Genomic DNA, 18,932 nt, shown 5'->3' with positions numbered 1-18,932 from the left:
ATTAATTAACTGCCACAGAATCAGTAAAAGGTGGGACCAAAGAAGTCTGACCAAGTGAAAGTGGGGTCCACGAGGGGTTATTGTACAAGACTAAAAAGGGCCATGTGAGTGTGGGAGACCACCAGCTGGCTATGTCTATTTTGTGGGTCTTTTCTTTCTCCTCTTTTCCTTCTCTTTACTTTCCATTTTTCCCACTGCTTCCCCTGTTTTCCTCCCATTTTTCTTTTCTTCTTCTCCTTCTTCTTATTATTCACGGGTTAGCTTCCAGAATCATAAGAAAAGAAAAAACCTCTCTTTTATTTTTCTTCTATGAAAGAGACTAGCTTTTTGTTTTTTTCATGATCAAGTTCATTTCTTCGCTTAATTAAATTATTAACATATAAAGGAGGTGGGTGGTGACAAATTAATATACTACTAGTCTGTTTTCATCTATCTCCTGCATTTATAGACATTATAGACTACTGGGGCCTATTCACATTGTTTCTTTAGTAATTCTGGCACATGATCTTTTAACATCAAACCTAGGGAAAAAGAGTAGTACATTTATACAGTATTTATATAATCACATGCAAAAATTTAGTAAGAAAAAAGTGAGTGAATTGTTAGCGTAGATATATGTATGATCCAAACTTTTCTCTAGAAATCGTATACGATTGCAAATCACGTGGCTTAGGTGCTGTGCCACCCCTTTTTTCTACCATATTCTGGGCACAATCATGAAATCTTAAGCATCATAATACGTGGTTTTAGGAGCACTTAGCTATCAATTTTCTTCTTTTCTTTGGGTTAAAGATCCAAAAAAAGGGGCAAAACCCAGAAAAAATATGGTGCTAAAAAGGGTAGAACTGTAAAAGTGGGGACAAAAAACGTGGGAGGGAAAGGGGACGGAAAGAAGACCCCATGAACAAGGAAGGTGAGGAACAGAGACGTTGCCGTAAGAAAAAGGGTAAAAAGGGAAAGAGTGTTATGAAAGTTTTTTTTTTTTTTTTACAAGACGATTTTGTAGTGAAGGCAAAGGAAAATGATAGTGGTTGTTGTCACTGCGGTTAACTTGCGCTGCTTTGTTTTCTTCTATGCCACCCCACAGCCTCTAATTCCTCAACTACCCTTCCCTCTTTTTCATCTCTCTCTCCTTCTTTTTGTTACGCTTCCCCAACAATAACAACAGCAATAACAGCAGCAACCCATTGTCTGGAGCGAACTCAGTTTTTTTCTTTCTTAGTTGTTGCATCACTTTCTTTGTCCTCAAATTTTCCGTATTTTCGGACAATGAGAACCTTTTTTTTTTTTTTACAAGGAAAATGGAAAATTAAAGATTTGATCTTCTAACACTTTAGCACAAACTAAAACAAACTTACAAAAAACCATTCACTTTCTCTTTGTTGGGTTTTTCTTCTTTCTTTCTTTCTCTCTCTCTCTTTTCTCTTTGTGTTTGGAAATTGTGGAACTTGTTTTCTTTCTTTCTTTCTTTAGCTGCTTCCTATGGAAGCTGCTGCAGCTTCTGAGGATTGTTGTGTTAAGGTTGCGGTTCATGTAAGACCGCTCATCGGTGATGAGAAGCTTCAAGGTTGTAAAGATTGTGTTACAGTCGTCTCAGGAAAGCCTCAGGTACTGTCACCATAGAGAATGCCGGTGTTCACTGTTAAGTGCTTGTTCAATGGGTGATTTCTGGGGATTGTAATGGTTTCTGAGTATGGAGTTGCTGGTTAATTTGAAGTTTATGGAGATCTGGATCTTTGGATGCTTGAATGGTTGATCAGTGAGAATTAACTCTGATTTTGGATCAGAATTTTTCTCATCATTTACTATTTCTATAATTGAGTTGATTGTGAATTAGATTCTTTTACCGTGGAAGTTAAAATTATGTACAATTAAGCTGAGTTCAGTTAGTTTCTATGATATGGTTCTGTTGATTGTTATTTCCATTTTGGAGTTATGACTCTGTGCTCCTGTTTTAGTAGTGAGTTATGAATACTTTAAAGGATGGTTCTTTACATTTAGGTTGAATTAGTTGATAATAGGTTTTAATTGCTGTTAAACTTTTGTTTATGTGAAGTAATCCATTTTAAAGGAAGGAGAAACCAAATTAGAAAAAAAAATTATATTTTGATTGGTAAGACCTGGGATGTTTCCTGCGTGCTTTCCAAATTACATCCTTGAGTACCACTGACAGCCTGTTTCAATCAGAAACGAAAATGTTGAATTCTTCTGCTAAATTCTTGGATTAAGACCAGGCCAGATTTTTGCAAATTCTATTGTCTTTGCACAATGGAACATTTTTTTTCCTTCATTTAATTAGATATATGTAGTTTTTTTTTGGTTACGAAGCTATATGTTGTTTTTGTCTATTCTGCAGGTACAAATTGGGACACATTCCTTTACGTTTGATCATGTCTATGGGAGCACTGGTCCTCCCTCTTCTGCCATGTTTGAGGAATGCATTGTTCCACTTGTTGATGGCTTATTCCAAGGATATAATGCTACTGTTCTTGCGTATGGTCAGGTACAGCTTAATCTCCACCAGACACTGCTAAATGTTGCAATTTCATTTTCTTGTGATTGAAGTTCCAAAAATTGTGCAGACTGGGTCAGGTAAAACATATACTATGGGCACAGGCTTCAAAGATGGTTGCCAAACAGGAATCATTCCTCAAGTAATGAATGCTTTGTTCAGCAAGATTGAAAGTCTTAAACATCAAATCGAATTTCAATTGCACGTTTCCTTCATTGAGGTTTGTTAAAGAAACAGGCATTTCTTTTGTTGTGGTAATTTCTATTTATGCTATTAGCATTGTACTAGGTTGGTGACTCTGTTTTGCAAACTTAATTTTGTGAATGCATCTCATGCAGTGTAGGCCTGTTGTCCTATAAGCTTTTTCCTTAGCCTGGTTTTTGGGTTGCTTCCTTTTGGTTTTGGTTAAATTACTCTTAGCATCAAATGCCAGAATCACAAACACAATTTTGGAAAACTGTAAATTTTTTGCCAAATAATCGGGCTTCCTTATAGCATATCCATTCAATGAATATATCTTCTGTTTCCTGAATTCTATTTTGCATGAATATACATATGAAGCCTGGTTTGAGTATCTCTTCATAGTTTATAGTTTCTGACATATATAATATTTATCTAATTTTGACATGAAAGATTCTGAAGGAAGAAGTGCGAGATTTGCTGGATTCTACGTCTTTGAACAAATCAGATACTGCAAGCGTGAACACAGGGAAAGTAAATGTCCCTGGAAAACCACCAATACAGATTCGTGAATCATCAAATGGTGTTATTACACTGGCAGGATCTACTGAACTTAGTGTCAGTACATTAAAAGAAATGTCTGCTTGCCTAGAACAGGGATCATTGAGTAGGGCGACAGGGAGTACTAATATGAACAACCAGTCAAGGTTAATTCACATTCTATTCTTGTTAAACTAATATCCTTAAGTATTTATGTGTTTTCATTTCTTCAAAACTGCAGAGCAAATGTTACCTGGTGGTTCTTTGTTAATGGACAAAACAGTATCTGTTTTAGATCATTATCTGTTAAACCTGAAAATTATTGATTCGCTGCAGTGCTAAGGGTAAGTCTGTAACTTAGTTTATGAGGAAAACCGGGCAATCTTTGGCTATAGATGAATCCAGGATGGGAAGCTACAAAATATGGGAAAAGGTCATATAATGCAATGATGATAATATTGTTGGTGCCAACTCTAACTTTATATATACTTTTAAACAAGGCTCATTCCAATTTTTCCCTGAAGTTCTATACTTGGATGTTTCTTTGATAGTTCTAGTTGTTATTTTTTTGAAAAAATGAAAAACTTGAAAGTGTTTCAAGGTTTGGGTTTCTCGAGCTGCAGAGTATATGTTGCTTTTGATATATCCCTGTCACTTATACCAAGCAATTGTTTCTTGACCTGTTTAGTTTTACATTTTTTTTCTAGGTTATAAATGCCTTGCTCAATAAAAATTTTTGATAATTTATTTGTGTACCAATCTTGCAGTTAGTATATGCCACTGTAATAATTTCCTATAATGACATTTTTTTGCCTTACTGTTATGTGGTTGTGTAGCCGCTCACATGCAATCTTCACCATCACCTTAGAGCAAATGCATAAACTCAATCCGGTTGTTTCTGGAGATGGAAGTCATAATGACATTATGAGTGAAGAATATCTTTGTGCCAAGTTACATTTGGTAGATCTTGCTGGATCAGAGCGAGCAAAACGAACAGGTTCTGATGGTATGCGTTTTAAAGAAGGTTAGTGGCATTGTTTATCGTTTTCTCTATGTCATGAAAGTATTCTTCTCCATCCAAACAAAATAATTGGCCATCTTCATCATCTAAACAGGAGTTCATATCAACAAGGGCCTGCTAGCACTTGGTAATGTCATCAGTGCACTTGGTGATGAAAAAAAGCGCAAAGAAGGTGTTCACGTTCCATATCGAGATAGTAAACTTACACGGCTTTTGCAGGTATGAATATTTTAAAAAGTCTGTAACTCCCATGTCACTAGTGCTTATTTATCTTGTATTAGTTTAAAAGAGTGGTAATAATATGAAACTGAACTGTTAATTTATGTTAGAAATTGTCTTTATAAACCCATGCTTACATCTGCCTACAGCTTGATTGCATTGAAAGTGGGTATTAAAATGAGATACATTCAGCATTTTTCAACATATTTGAAGATAGAAGTAGGTACCCAAGATACATCTGCAGATTCCTAGCCTTTTATAGATTGTATATTTTGGTGTCTTTTTTTCGTCTCAAAGCTCAACTAAGACTAGTTACTGAGACAAAGTTATCTCATAAATTGGCCAAGGGCTGTTCCTATATTAAGTTGTTTGATCTTAAATGTCAGGGTTTAACATATGCCCATGTGGCAAATAAAATGGCCATGATGAATGAAGAGAATGATGAATCTATTAGGAAGACAAAATGGTTTATGAAATTATACTTCATTTTTTAAAATATTGCGTATCTTTACTTACTCTCAGCTTGTTGTTATATTAAGTGCTAAAAGTGTGATCGTTTCTTTGGGCAGGATTCTCTTGGTGGCAACAGCAGAACTGTCATGATAGGTACCTCCCTTTATTCTGATTAACCTGCTCAGCTGTTTCCTTTTTTTATAATTTGATGCATCCATCTTCTAGTTCCTTCTGACTTTTGCATTAATTGGCATTTTGAATATATTTAATCATTTTCCTTAATTAATTTCTTTCTGGGCAGCCTGCATTAGTCCCGCTGACATCAATGCCGAGGAAACCCTTAATACTTTAAAGTACGCAAATCGTGCTCGCAATATCCAAAACAAGCCTGTTGTAAGTTTAAGAGAATAATTTTGTTTAAATATTTCCTCTTTCTTCCCCCTCCTTTTTGCCTAGTCAGATACAGGCATTCAAGTAATTTCTATACAAAATTTTTATTCTTGTTTTGATTTTAAATAGGTTAACCGAGATCCTATGTCAAATGAGATGCTAAAGATGCGTCAACAATTAGAGTATCTGCAGGCAGAACTTTGTGCCCGTGGAGGTTCTGATGAAGTACAGGTACCATGGTTCTCTTAACTACTTAAATATACTTCAAATAATCAATATTTAATCTTTTCTTCGGGACAAATTTTTTTTTGCTCAGCCAAGATATAAGTGGCATTAATAAACTGCATAAAGCAGCAATATTTACAAGCACTGCATGGTGCCTATAAAAGCCACTAGCATATACAAGTGTAGGCAGTACGCTCTTTGGTAGTAGACATGAATCACATAGGCTAAACAATAACAAAACCGAAAAGCTTGTAGTTAAAGAGATGCATAATAACTTGAGAGCTACAACCATGCTGAAACATCAAATCCTTATCAACTCCATGCTTAGGGGTTTCCTTCTTGTAAAGTGTGTAAATTGGTGACACTGCCAAGCGATTGCAAAAATTTTCTGGATGGGCCCATAAAGTGATTCGTCACCACTCTAGTTTTTATAGAGCTTCCCATTCCTCTGATATTCCGACATAGAGTGCACATTGTTTGAAGAAGATATGGTCATTCAACAGCTGAACAGGATAGTGAAGCCTAAACCCTAAACCCGCTTAAGTTAGTAAAACTTGTTATATATGTCCCAAGGACTGGGTAGCTTTACTTAAATAACTCATTCAATCCTGGACTTAAGTTCCATAGATTTTCTGATAGGATTTATTTTGTAGGTTCTCAAGGAAAGGATTGCTTGGCTTGAAGCTGCTAATGAGGATCTTTGCCGAGAACTTCATGAGTACCGCAGCAGATGCACCATTGTAGAGCAACGCGAAACAGATGCTCATGTATGTTAAGGAAACCCTTATTGAGATCATATGAACTTTTAATTTTCTTGGTTGATTTACATGCAAGCATATTTTGGTTCTAAATGCATATGAATGCAAAACTTTCTATTTCAGGATGGCAGTCCTTGTTCTGTCAAAAGTGAAGGGCTGAAAAGGAATTTGCACAGTATAGAGTCATCTGACTATCAAATGGGTGAAACCATGATAGGTACAGTCTTACCTGATCTATGTAAGCTGTATAACAGTCTTCTTTATTAGTGATACCAGCTCAAGTGGGCTGGTATACTATTTGTTATAACCATGCTCTTTCTGATTTATATTTTTCTCAAGTTGTTTTCTTGACTTGAAAATGATCGGTGTTTTGGCAGGTGATTCCAGAGAAATTGATGAAGAAGCAGCTAAAGAGTGGGAGCACACACTTCTACAAAATACTATGGACAAAGAGTTGCATGAGTTGAATAGACGTTTAGAGGAGAAAGAGGTATAATTTATGTGTTACAATAACATTCGATTTTTTTTTTCAGAAGTCATATTCTTAGGGTTCTCTATCCTTGATGATTAGATAGTATGTCTGCTGCAGCTTCTATAATTAGCGCAGTTGGGATTTTTCCAACACTAGCTAATTCTTCTGTTTTATGTTTATGTTCATTTTTGTCTCTGCAGTCTGAGATGAAACTTTTTGGAGGTGACACAGTTGCACTCAAGCACCATTTTGGGAAGAAAATTCAGGAGTTAGAGGACGAGAAAAGAGCTGTGCAGGTTTAAATACACATCTTTAATTCTCACAGCTTAACTCATCAAAGAAGAATTTTGTGTTTAACATTTGCTAACCTATTTTCTAACTGCAGCAAGAGAGGGATCGCTTGTTGGCCGAAATTGAAAATCTTTCTGCTGGTTCTGATGGACAAACACAAAAATTGCAAGATATCCATGCTCAGAAACTAAAATCCCTTGAAGCACAGGTGACAAAAAGTTTTAGCTGAAATTGCATTTATTATTGGATCGAATAAAATGGCTTGATGATTTCATTCTAAATTACAACCAGATTCTGGATCTTAAGAAAAAACAAGAGAACCAGGTTCAGCTTTTAAAGCAGAAACAGAAAAGTGATGAAGCAGCCAAACGACTGCAAGATGAAATTCAATTCATAAAGGCACAAAAGGTTAATTCTTATTATGGTCCTTAATATGTTTCATTGTTTAAGGTATCTGTCATATCATTTATATTGTATGCACTGCTAAATCTACCCACATCAACTCCCCCTGCCCTCTTTTCTTTTCTTCCCTTGATTCTGAGGTTGTAGGTTCAGTTGCAACATAGGATAAAACAAGAGGCAGAACAATTCCGTCAGTGGAAAGCCTCTAGAGAAAAGGAACTGTTGCAGGTGCCGTGCTTCTTTTCTTTCTATCAAAATTAAACAATTTATAATAACATGCCAGATGCACTTGCAATACATCGTGATGTTACATGAGAAGAAAGATAATCACTTACTACAGGATTGACATCTTGGATTCGTCACTTGTATTTGCATCTATTATTAGTTTTACACACTTACCTGTGTTAATAATATGCATGCACAAGCAGTTACGGAAGGAAGGCAGGAGAAATGAGTATGAAAGGCATAAGCTACAAGCGTTAAATCAACGCCAGAAATTGGTAAGCTTATTTTGTTTCTTGTGAAGGAGATGAGTGCCTACCACTGATTTGTTTGTAGAGAAAATAATTTGCAGCTATTCTTGCTTTCAGGTTCTCCAAAGAAAAACAGAGGAGGCGGCCATGGCCACCAAGAGGCTAAAAGAGTTGCTCGAAGCTCGTAAATCATCTGCCCGTGATAACTCAGGTGGGCTTTTCCTTTTAAGGTTGCTGTCCTGGACAATCCATGTTTTGGATAAAATAATGCTCTTCGTATAGGCATAGACGATTCAACTATATAGAGTAGCTTCTAGATTGTACTTGGAATGCTTTATGCTAGAGGTCTAGATTGAGGGAGATAAAGTATTCATGCCCTGGGTCCTTTCATTTGTGATAATTTCTAAAGTTTTGGTATTTTCCAGCTATTGCCAATGGGAATGGAACAAATGGGCAGGTAATGATCTCTGTTTCTCTTGTGTTTATTTTTTCTCTTTTTTTTGGGGTTAATTTCAACATCCACTTGTTAAAAACCAACTAACTTAAGTTCCTTCTGTAGAACAATGAGAAAGCTTTACAACGTTGGCTAGATCATGAGCTAGAAGTCATGGTGAATGTGCATGAAGTTCGCTTTGAATATGAGAAGCAAAGCCAAGTGTATGTAGTAAAATCTTATTTATATAATTAAACTGATGCAGGATATATAAACTATTCTTATATCACTTTTACTTATTATGTACAATCTCCAGGAGAGCTGCTCTTGCAGAAGAGTTGGCTGTGTTGAAGCAAGTAGATGAGTTTGCTTCAAAAGGGCTGAGCCCTCCAAGAGGAAAGAATGGATTTGCCAGGTATCAATTATCCAAAGACATTTACTTTATTACGGGCAACTTTTTCCTTCTCTTACCCTTCCATAGTATGGGTTCTTTGGTGTGGAATCAGTGAAGAAGATCGCAGAAAGCAACCTTAACATATAACCAACATTCGTATACATCTTATTGCTTTTTCCTTTCATCAATTTGTGGGTCATCCATGGTTGGACCTAACATGAGTTTGTATAGATTAGTTAAATGTGGCTTTAGATATGATACTTTCTCCTATGTAGAAATGATCCAACCTCTTTTAACGTTCCTTGATGTATTTTATTGCTTTGCAGGGCATCCTCCATGTCACCAAATGCAAGAGTGGCTAGAATATCTTCACTTGAGAATATGCTCAGCATATCATCTAATTCACTTGTTGCAATGGCTTCACAACTTTCAGAGGCAGAGGAGCGGGAGCGTGCCTTCACTAATCGTGGACGTTGGAATCAGTTGCGCTCTATGGGAGATGCAAAGAACTTGCTTCAATATATGTTCAATTCTCTTGGAGATGCAAGGTGCTTTCTCTCACCTAGTTATATATATGTAAATATACAGAAAGTATGTATGTCAAATATAATAGCCTAGTCCCTGGAATTTGACAAGGAAAAGAAAGAACGAATAAATTATGGTTCGAAAGAGTATCTTATGTGGTGCTTATATGTTGTCAACAGGTGCCAATTATGGGAAAAAGACATGGAAATCAAGGAAATGAAAGAACAACTTAAAGAACTTGTAAGTCTGTTGCGCCAGAGTGAGCTACGAAGAAAAGAAGTTGAGAATGAGCTAAAATTAAGAGAGCAAGCTGTTGCCATTGCATTGGCTACATCAGCTACGGTAAGTTTTATATAAACTTTATTCAGGTTTTGAACATCTGAGGCTTTTATATAGGGTTTCATCTGAGGCATAGTATAACAGTCCATAATTAAGAGCATTCAACTAATCAACTAATGATTCTAAAGCTGTTTTCATATCAACACACAGCTAAAGCTGTACTTTGGTACATATATAACATCCAGAAGAGGTTCAGTTAGATTGATTTTGGTCAATTGACTTCTCACTTCTAAGCATGCTGTATAACTACATGCCTACAACTACTTATCTTGAATTGTTTTTTGGAGATCTTTAATAGCTTAAAGGAACGATGCTGATACCATATTTTGGATAAACTCCAAACTGTAATTTTATGAGAGAATAAAATTTTCTCAAACACACAACAAAAATGCAACCTGACCAAAACCACATTTGGTATGGACTTAGAGAATGTGCAACCCCTTTTGTCTGTTCATCTCAAAGTCCCTTACAGCTGAACCATAGAGAACCATCTGACTGTTTGCTTGATTAACAAAATTCCCTCTTCAAATATTTTCATCAAAGTGGTGATCCTACTTACGTTGGTTACAATTAAATTCACATTGCTTATCCATCATAAAATCCTAAACCTCTGTTCACCTGAACAGCAAGTCCTTCAACCTGTATTGCATCAAGGCATCTCTAGAAAAGAATTCAAACTAAAGTAGGATTTTCTTTTTCAGTACAATAAATAGAAATTTTGTACAGGATCATCTAGTTGTTGCCACTGTTGTCATGTTTTTTTGTCTTCAAGTGAATCGTCTGTGTCAACTTATCACTACTCCTAGCACTGCTTTTTAACTATGTGTTCATGAGCAGGGGAACTCACCAAATTCATTGAAACACGTTGCTGATGACATGAACGGCTCGTTGTCTCCAATGTCTGTGCCAGCACAGAAACAGCTGAAGTATAGCCCAGGTATTGTTAATGGTCCAATCAGAGAATCAGCAGCATTCATAGATCAAACACGAAAGGTAACTTCATTCTCCAACTTTAATGATAGTGTTGCAATATGCTTTCATGCTTGGATAAGAAAAGTTGGATTTGCTGCTTGTGCAGATGGTACCACTTGGGCAGTTACCAATGAAAAAGTTAGTTGCTATAGGACAAGCTGGCAATGGAAAACTGTGGAGGTGGAAAAGAAGCCATCACCAATGGCTCGTACAATTCAAATGGAAATGGCAGAAGCCATGGAGACTCTCAGAATGGATTAGGCACAGTGATGAAACAATAATAAGGGCAAGGCCTCGTCCACAAGCTCTGCCACAAAGAGTCTGATAGTCCATGGTCGCCAGATTATGTTGGCCATATAAATCTTTGACGTATAAGAATATTCCCAGCCCAAGGTGCAGGGTGGAGCCTAGAAAAGAGTGCAGGTAATCTTTTCTGCATTAGTATCTTCATGTAGACATGGCCTCCAATCAGTGCTATTGGATGCCCTTACTACAATTCTTTTAATTAACGTGATTTCAGTCGTTGAGAGCATAATTAGTTATCAGCTAAAAAATGAGAGCATTTTGCTGATCTGCAAATCTCTTGACTTGGAAATATGAGAGCATTCCTTCAAAGAACAATTACCAATGAAAATCAATGAACTGTTAAGTACATGAACTCAAATATGGCTGCTTTTCCAACTGTGGCACAAAAATGTACTAGAGGGAATAAATAGTTTATGAGAATCATGACCTGCTTGGTTCAACCATATTTTGATCTGACTTAGCAAAACCCTGCTTGCCACACATGGATGAACCTTATATTATCATTTTCTTAGTTGATGCAGTGTGCTGGAAATGGCTGTTGGAACCTGCTTATGCGGTGCTGGTTTAGTTGATTTTGAAAATATCAAAACTATAGGTTTGTAATCTTCAATTTTTTTGCTGTGATTACTGCATTCGGAGCATCTTGTAAAGAGTGTTGATGCTGCCGATGGCGTGCCAAATACGTTGAAGACGCTAGAAGCATGAGATGGTTTCGGTGGTGATGCTTTAGCAAAAAGTATATAGTATCTCGCTGGAGCTGTCTCTAAGGTTTTGGTGTATTTTTTTTTTTTGGGTTTTGTTTTTCTTTCAATCAATAACACACTTTGAGGGAAGAAAGAAAGAAAATGTTCCCAAGTCATAGAAATTTGTATGGAAGGTGCAGGGTCTAATTGTATTTTTCAGTTTTTAGTTTTACCCAATTTGTAATCTCTTAGTTCATATGTTTCAGCGTGTGTAAGCTTGGTATTAATTTCGTTGAAAGATTGAACTGTGTAGTATTTTCATTTGTTATACAAGGAAAATTCTTTAGCTCTTTCTGTCTCTCCCGGAATAGTGGTTCCATTGAAAAACCAAGTTGGCCTATTTTCAGAAACCAAAGACTCAACACTGAGGCGTGTGTACATGATTAAGAAGTATATTAATAAGAAAAAGGAAAAGCCACACTTATCCAACTTTGGCAAAATGAGACATGATACTCTGCTTTGATACATCATTCTTCACTCGATCAAATTTTAACTCTAATGTTGTTCTGTAACAGAAACTTTATCACTGGATGAGTGCAGTATTGCAACTCTTAGACCAAGAGAACAGATTTGCTTCACTTTCGATTGATGCATGACCTTAAAATCCTATATATCAGGCATTGAAGAATTGACTTGCTACTGATTGTCAATGGTACATTGACTGCAGTTCCGTTGTGCCCATATCAACAATGCAGACATAAAAGTGATAGAAGATATACGAGTCTAATGATCAGGCACTGGAAACAGATGTCCATAAGTGAGCAAACACACGTTCCATGTACCAGCCCATCACATATTGCCACACCAGTGTGCATAGTGCTCTTCTTTGCGAAGCTTACTAACAAGACCCCCACACTGTAAACAGATAAAGCTGCTTCCATCAGCGAATGCGTCCAATACAATTTGCATTCTGCCTGTTTCAGCAAGTATAGAAGTCCCATGAGCATCTGATGCAACTAATGGACCACTAGGGTTGCATGGTAATGATCCATCTTCTGAAGGCTCGGCTTCATCTATTGCACACTCAGCGAACAAAGAAACCAGCTGATCAACTGCAGTGTTTTCTTGCATTCTAGCTCTGTATACGTCACGAGCACGGCTCAACGACTGCAACACAGCTGAATCACCACCTCTAGTTCCAATGGCCATCACCACCTGTTCCATCACGGATAAGCAGAGATTAAAGGAGAAAAACAAGGTCAAAGCCTCCAAGGTACATGTCTAAGTTAAGGTGAATTTCTAATCCTTTCTGTCACTGTTTCCACAGTTCAAAAGAGAATACTTCAAACTAAAGCATAACAAAAAGATATGCCAGCCATATATCCTTTGCCCTATACTCGGACAGTAAGGACTGATTCACACCATAAAATGACTGAAGGATACGTGAGTGTACGTCAAATCTAGAGATGAAATAGCCCTGGAAGAGGAGTTTTTTTTATCAGATGTGGCTCTTGAAGAGAAATAAATGGTGAAAAATCATTAGTTAGTTGAATTAAGTTAAGACCAATGGTGTGTGTATTGAGATGTATTATTGCTGGCTGCCTAACAAGGGCAAGGCTACTTTTGTCCTCCTTGTGTCAACAAACACCAAATGAACAAAGATATGATATTTTAGTTTGATCCACGATGGCCAACTCAGATTCCAGGTATTACAACCAATACTTGTAACGTCAATGCCATCTTCAAAGGCCTACAGTGAGAATAGGTGGCAACAATAGATAATTAACAATAGAAAGTCAAGTTGATGATATATAATAGGCTACTAATGCTAATATATTCAGAAAGGGGCAATTCACAATTGTTATTCAAAAAGAGGAGAGGTCCATTGATTATTAACCCCAATAGTTGTTGGTATTGGAAAGTAAGAAAAATGAAAGTTCAAAGAATCACCAGCATCGGAACTGATCATATAGAAGAACAAAACAGCCAAGTCCCACACAATTAACAATAGAAAGGTTGAAAGAAGACGATTTCTAAACCTTAGTTCTCGAATGACTAATAACATATGAAATTGCAGTAGGGTGACATCCCCTTTTTCTTTTATTTTTTCAATCTGGGTTTCTATCTCCTCTCACAAAAGACACAGAATAATAAAAAAGGCAAAATTTCTATTCTTGATTTCTTTATATTCCAAAGGCAAAACGCTTCACCTTTTCTCTATTCTTAGGCTCTCGTTCATTAGTTGGGGTTCTCAAACTACATGCAAGATATCAAGCATTTGTTTTCAACCACGAAATTTCATTTTTCTAACATGCTTTTTGAAAGACACCTCCTTTGGCCCTCACTCCTAACTAAACTAACCCTCTTTACTGTTTAGATATATTCATAGTGACCCAATCCCTTTTTCATATATCTATAGCTATAAAGTGCTAAAGATGTATGTTAAGTTATTAGCAGCAGAAGAAAATACAAAGCTACAGAACTACTCCATTGGCTTAATTTATAGTTGAAAAATAACAAAATTTCCCATTATCGTTAAAGAACAAAAAAAAGAAAATTTATAATTTTTCCATATTGCCCTTGAGGAATTTCAATATTGGAAGCAATTAAAAGCCAACAAATTTAGGATTGCAACGTCTGAAGAAGCTAAAGAAACAGCTTCTTTTTTAACAAACACTAAAGAAACTCGCGAAATATTAATAACCAGAAAACTAAACAAAGAACCATTCAAGAGGAAGAAAGGAAGCTGGAAAAAGATTAAAAGAAATTGTAAAAGTTTTATGATGATTACCACTTGAAGAGCCTCAGAAGGCTTGCCTTGATCGATGAGTTTACGAGCCATTGCGATCAGCTCCTTCCCAACATCATTGGACCCTTGCTGCTGTGGCGGCGCCGCGGCGGTGGCCTCCGTTTCCATCATGTCGTCGTCCCTACGGTCCATGGCATCTGGTACTTCGCTTTTCCGTTCTCCGTCGATAAAATGTATCCTTCGTTCCGATTATCAGTAGGGAGAATCGGCTTTTCGTTTGGCCTTCAATTTTTTTTTATTGAATTAAAATTTGGTAGAGGATTCTAGCAAATTCTGGCGAGGTGGCTCTTTCTTCTCTTCTTCTCCCCCACAAAACATTGATACGTGGACTGGGACTGCTCCTTTCAGCCAGCGCTGGGGCTTCTCCTATTGGGCCCAGCCTTCTTTGGTCTTCAAGAGATTCTAGGCCTATTTTGTGAGCATGGTCGAGCAGCTTTCTCTTTCTATTAATTTGAAGGAAATTATAGTTAAAAATTTACAAAAATTACTGAGGAGGTTTTATTATTTGGACTGTTGGAAATCTAGCTCCCGTACCTGAATTGGATGATCACAATTGATACCATTCCTCTCCCATGCCATGTTATGTTGCTATAGTATAATAATAATAATAATAGAGTGGTGCGAAAACGAATGGGCGTAGGCAGAGGCAGTGAGATGTGCACACTAGAACTAGAACTAGAACTAGAACTAGAACTAGAGCTGGTGTGCTACTAGTACTAGCATATGATGAAATTTTAATCATCAGGCATTAAAATCACCTGCAACTGTGTGCGCGTAATGTAGGGGCCAAGAATACGAAACATCAAACATAAATAATGTCAGAAAAGAAATGCAGCAAATTGCTTTTGTTATCATATTCATGCAGTATAAATAAATAAATATTTCTTTTTCCTCTATGCATATTACTCAAACTATTAAATATCCGGAACAACATAAAATTAAGACATCCCATAATGTGGGTCCAATTCACCATCCTCCATTAATACAGCTTCTTTAATCTCCTGTAACATCTTCAACACTTGCCACATCGTCGGCCTTTGCTCCGGGGAGCTCGTACTACAAGCAATGGCCACTTCAAGAAGCATCCCTAGCCTCTCATCATCCCCCCCATCGTCTTCCCTACAAGACCTAAGCCAATGCATCATCTCCTCTGGCGCCAAAAACGGGTGCTGCGAGGGAGGCTTTCCTGTCAAGAGCTCTAACAGCAAAACCCCGAATGCAAAAACATCCGATTTTGATGTTGCCTCGTGGTTTGAATTGCGAGTCTCCGGAGGTTTGCATGCGATGGAATCGGGGTCTTCATCGGGTGCGGAAGTCAAGACAAGGGCTGCCAGGCAGTAGTCGGAGATACAGGCCTCGAAGTCGGGGCCAAGAAGGACGTTGGAGGACTTGAGATTGCCATGGACGAGCCTCCATGCTTGGTGGATGTAGGAGAGGCCCTGTGCTACGTCCTCCGCTATTTTCAAGCACGAGGTCCAGTGGAGTGGCTTAGCCCTTGTTGATTTCGATCCTGGCACAGGAAATTTGGAGGGAACAATTCAGACAATTGAAATTCATCACATGATAATCCAACTCAAAATCAAGTGGGTCCCACGTAATACTAGCCGGCCCAGCCAGCCAGCTGGCACTGAGGCCGTCTATCTAGACTCTGATGATGTATGGGGACTGTGCATTGGGACCCACAAAAAAATTAACGTGGGACCCATTAACATCATCCGAATCCGACGACCATGTTCCTGTGCTTCACTTGAGATTAGGATCGCACGCCGGAAAAATCAATCCACGAGAAAAAGTTCTGGACTACTATTATATTAAGAACTAATTAATTAAAAAAATATGGAAATCATATCAATTCCCCATGCACTCAGCAGCTAGATTCTCGGTGTTCGTGGAAAACTTAGATACCTACAAATCTAGTCACTCCAAACTTCCAACTCAAACCGGGAGCTGATCAGGCGACGGAATTAGATCGTATGCTTACAAAAACTGATTAAGATTTAGCAACCGATATACAACATCCATCTTGTGAACTAGTACACGTGCCATTCCCTAATTGGGTCCTTCTAAATTCACAATCACGCAGCAACCCGAGTCACACCGAGTGCACTCCTCAACTCACTAACAGCCCACAGAAAAAAAGAACGAAAGGAAGCTTACCGTGAATGAGGGAGAGGAGGCTGCCGTTGGGCTGATAATCATAGACAAGAAGCCTCTCTTCTTTGGCCTGGAAATAAGCCCTCAGAGGCACCAAATTGGGGTGCCTTAGACCACCAACCGATTCCATGTGCTGCTCAAACGTTTCCTTCGTTGTGCTTGCTAATTTCCCAGCATCAAGCCTCTTGACCGTCACGATCAGACGATTATCAAGTACTGCCTTGTACGTGGTCCCCATGGTTCCCCTCCCAAGCAACTCTGCTGAGGCTCTCATCAGCTGGTCCAGCGTATACAACTGCGCTTCACCCGCACAGAATATCAAGTTCCCACTCTTGGCAACTTGCATTCCTTGCACTCTCTTCACTTTCTCTTCTAACTCAGTCTCTTGCTCCATTTGAATCACCGCTGCAACTTGTGCTGTAGTCGCCCCATCGTCAGATTCGATCACAGCCGTTGATTGCTTTTTATCTTTCTGTCTCCTTAACGCCATGACGAAGCAAAGTAGTGAACCAATAAGAATAAAGACCCCAGTAGAAAACCCTATGATAACCGCAGTTCTCTTGTGCTTCTTTGCACTTGGTTGAGCCAACTCCACGCCATGCACTTCTACACTTTGACCAAGAACCACCGCAGGCGGCGGTGCCACCACAGCAGCCGTGGGACCAAAAAAGTGGGGCCTTGGATGACATTCTTTGTGAATAATCTCCCCACAAAGACCAGGGTTCCATGAAAAAGAAGAGAAACCAAACCGTAGCAACGCCTGGGTCACTGGAATTGCACCAGTGAGATTGTTCCCGGAAATGCTGAAGGTTTTAAGAGAAGACTGGTTCAATGGAGGAACCGTTCCGTTGAACCGATTCCAGTCCAACCGGAGATAGTATAACCGGTCTAGAGAAGCTAACGAGCTTGGTATGGGGCCAGTGATATTATTGTAGGACAAATCAAGGGTTCTTATCCTGTGAAGGGAAAGGATTGAAGGAGGGAAAGAACCAGTGAAGAAGTTATGATCAAGGAAGAGGCTTTTGAGGTTGATGAGCCCTGAGAGATCAGGAATTGGACCGGTGAGGGAGTTGTTTTGGAGACTCAAGACTCGGAGTTGGTCAAGGTGGGACAATGTGTTGGGAGCGAAAATGCCACCAAGATCTAGATCTTCTAAAATGAGACGTACCACTTTTTGCTCGTAACATGTGACTCCTTGCCAATCACAAAAGTGAAAGCTTGCATTTTGAGAGAATCTAAGGTTGCTTCTCAAATCTGCTTTCATTTGAAAACCCAGAAGAGCAGTAGCCTCGGGTGATGGCAAAAGCTTTGCAGCTTCTGGAGAAGCAATTATGCTACATAATAGGAACAAAATGAAGAACCTTTGAAGAAGGGGTTGTGTTCTCTTCAGCATTGCGTGGGAAACTTCTCAGCTCTCACTCTCTCTCCCCCTTTTTGTTTTCCCTTGTATCTGTTTTTCCAAAAGCAATAAGCTTGTTGATTAGTCTGTCTCACTCCACTTGATAGGCCAAAGTGTTTCGTAGAGAGAGAGGACTGAGATGGCGATAGGAGCAAGCGGTACGTGACAAAGCATGTAATAAGCTAATAGCTAGGGGAGCAGCTGTCGGAGTACAAGTCAGAATCACGTGAAGGCAAGCACAGAGATATGGGCAAAAAAGCTAGTGTCTAATTCCCTAATGTAATGTATTTCTGTACTGTACGGTTTAATACACTCTGTCTTTATACCAACCCAAGCAACCCGCAAGGCCCTTTCTTTTCCTTGCCCATTCTTGCTTTTTTCATGTAATTATTTCTCTTTTTCTTTCTTGGCGACGAGAAATAAATTTTAAAACGCCTGTCATTGTGAATTGGGTAAACTTTTTGAGCTGACAGTGCCAAGCTGCCACGTGAATTCACAGTTGGGTAATCTTTTTGATGGGTTGATCGAGTTTTGAAGATCGAAAAGGGGCAGGTATTGGTAAATGTGGGTTCGTCATCTTTGGGTATTCATGGCTATGGTTACGCTTTCCCGTTCTTAATGTAACCTTGACCTAAATGGATTGCCTCTTAATGAAGAAAGGTACCTTTTACGATCATCTTGATTGCTGATGCCACCTCCTATTCAAATTACTACATGTCCTCAAATCACAAAGGCAAGGCTAACCATTTCTGGTTATGACATAGTTTTGAGTCTTAAATCAAGCCCAGTCTTACTCGACCTTCAATATTCTAGACCTGTTTTGGGTTCATGATCGAGTCTGAAAAATCGAAATTCCTCAACATTTAAATAAGCTTAAATTAATGATTCAACTTGAGCAGACATAATTTGACGTCTAATCCACTCAAACCTTAAGCTCATTTCAGTTATGCACCACATAAATTTGTTTTAATAAACAATAAAA

The 18,932-nt window shown here is 38.3% G+C and overlaps 3 protein-coding genes across 4 annotated transcripts; 1 reads left to right on the top strand and 2 right to left on the bottom strand.

Moving 5' to 3' along the window:
- The first annotated feature begins 1,049 nt into the window (after nt 1–1,049).
- On the top strand, nt 1,050–11,934 carry FRA1 (P-loop containing nucleoside triphosphate hydrolases superfamily protein). Of its 2 annotated transcripts, none has more exons than XM_007017103.3 (26): nt 1,050–1,608; nt 2,357–2,503; nt 2,583–2,732; nt 3,146–3,399; nt 4,069–4,256; nt 4,348–4,472; nt 5,042–5,078; nt 5,227–5,318; nt 5,445–5,546; nt 6,194–6,307; nt 6,422–6,515; nt 6,676–6,788; nt 6,971–7,066; nt 7,156–7,269; nt 7,353–7,469; nt 7,611–7,691; nt 7,892–7,963; nt 8,054–8,147; nt 8,362–8,393; nt 8,496–8,593; nt 8,686–8,784; nt 9,090–9,311; nt 9,468–9,630; nt 10,465–10,620; nt 10,706–11,022; nt 11,427–11,934. In XM_007017103.3, the coding sequence occupies exons 1-25, from the start codon at nt 1,483–1,485 to the stop codon at nt 10,922–10,924; spliced, it is 3,105 nt and encodes a 1,034-aa protein (XP_007017165.1). In that variant the 5' UTR covers nt 1,050–1,482; the 3' UTR covers nt 10,925–11,022; nt 11,427–11,934. The 2 variants fall into 2 exon arrangements, with proteins under 2 accessions (XP_007017165.1, XP_007017164.1); XM_007017102.3 differs by having other exon boundaries at nt 11,418–11,934.
- Nucleotides 11,935–12,024: 90 nt separating this feature from the next.
- Nucleotides 12,025–14,727, bottom strand: LOC18591149 (uncharacterized). The gene is made up of 2 exons (XM_007017099.3): nt 14,380–14,727; nt 12,025–12,803 (listed from the first exon to the last, which is right to left on the bottom strand). Exons 1-2 carry the CDS (start codon nt 14,527–14,529, stop codon nt 12,438–12,440), a joined length of 516 nt encoding a protein of 171 aa, XP_007017161.1. The 5' UTR covers nt 14,530–14,727; the 3' UTR covers nt 12,025–12,437.
- A 551-nt stretch (nt 14,728–15,278) lies between these two features.
- Nucleotides 15,279–18,091, bottom strand: LOC18591148 (Leucine-rich repeat protein kinase family protein). Its single transcript, XM_007017097.3, has 2 exons — nt 16,555–18,091; nt 15,279–15,907 (listed from the first exon to the last, which is right to left on the bottom strand). The coding sequence occupies exons 1-2, from the start codon at nt 17,942–17,944 to the stop codon at nt 15,336–15,338; spliced, it is 1,962 nt and encodes a 653-aa protein (XP_007017159.2). The 5' UTR covers nt 17,945–18,091; the 3' UTR covers nt 15,279–15,335.
- Nucleotides 18,092–18,932: the final 841 nt, after the last annotated feature.

Source organism: Theobroma cacao, chromosome 8 (genome assembly GCF_053813885.1).
Source record: "Theobroma cacao isolate CCN51 chromosome 8, ASM5381388v1, whole genome shotgun sequence".
NCBI lineage: Eukaryota > Viridiplantae > Streptophyta > Magnoliopsida > Malvales > Malvaceae > Theobroma > Theobroma cacao.
This window is presented reverse-complemented; position numbering and strand designations above follow the sequence as displayed.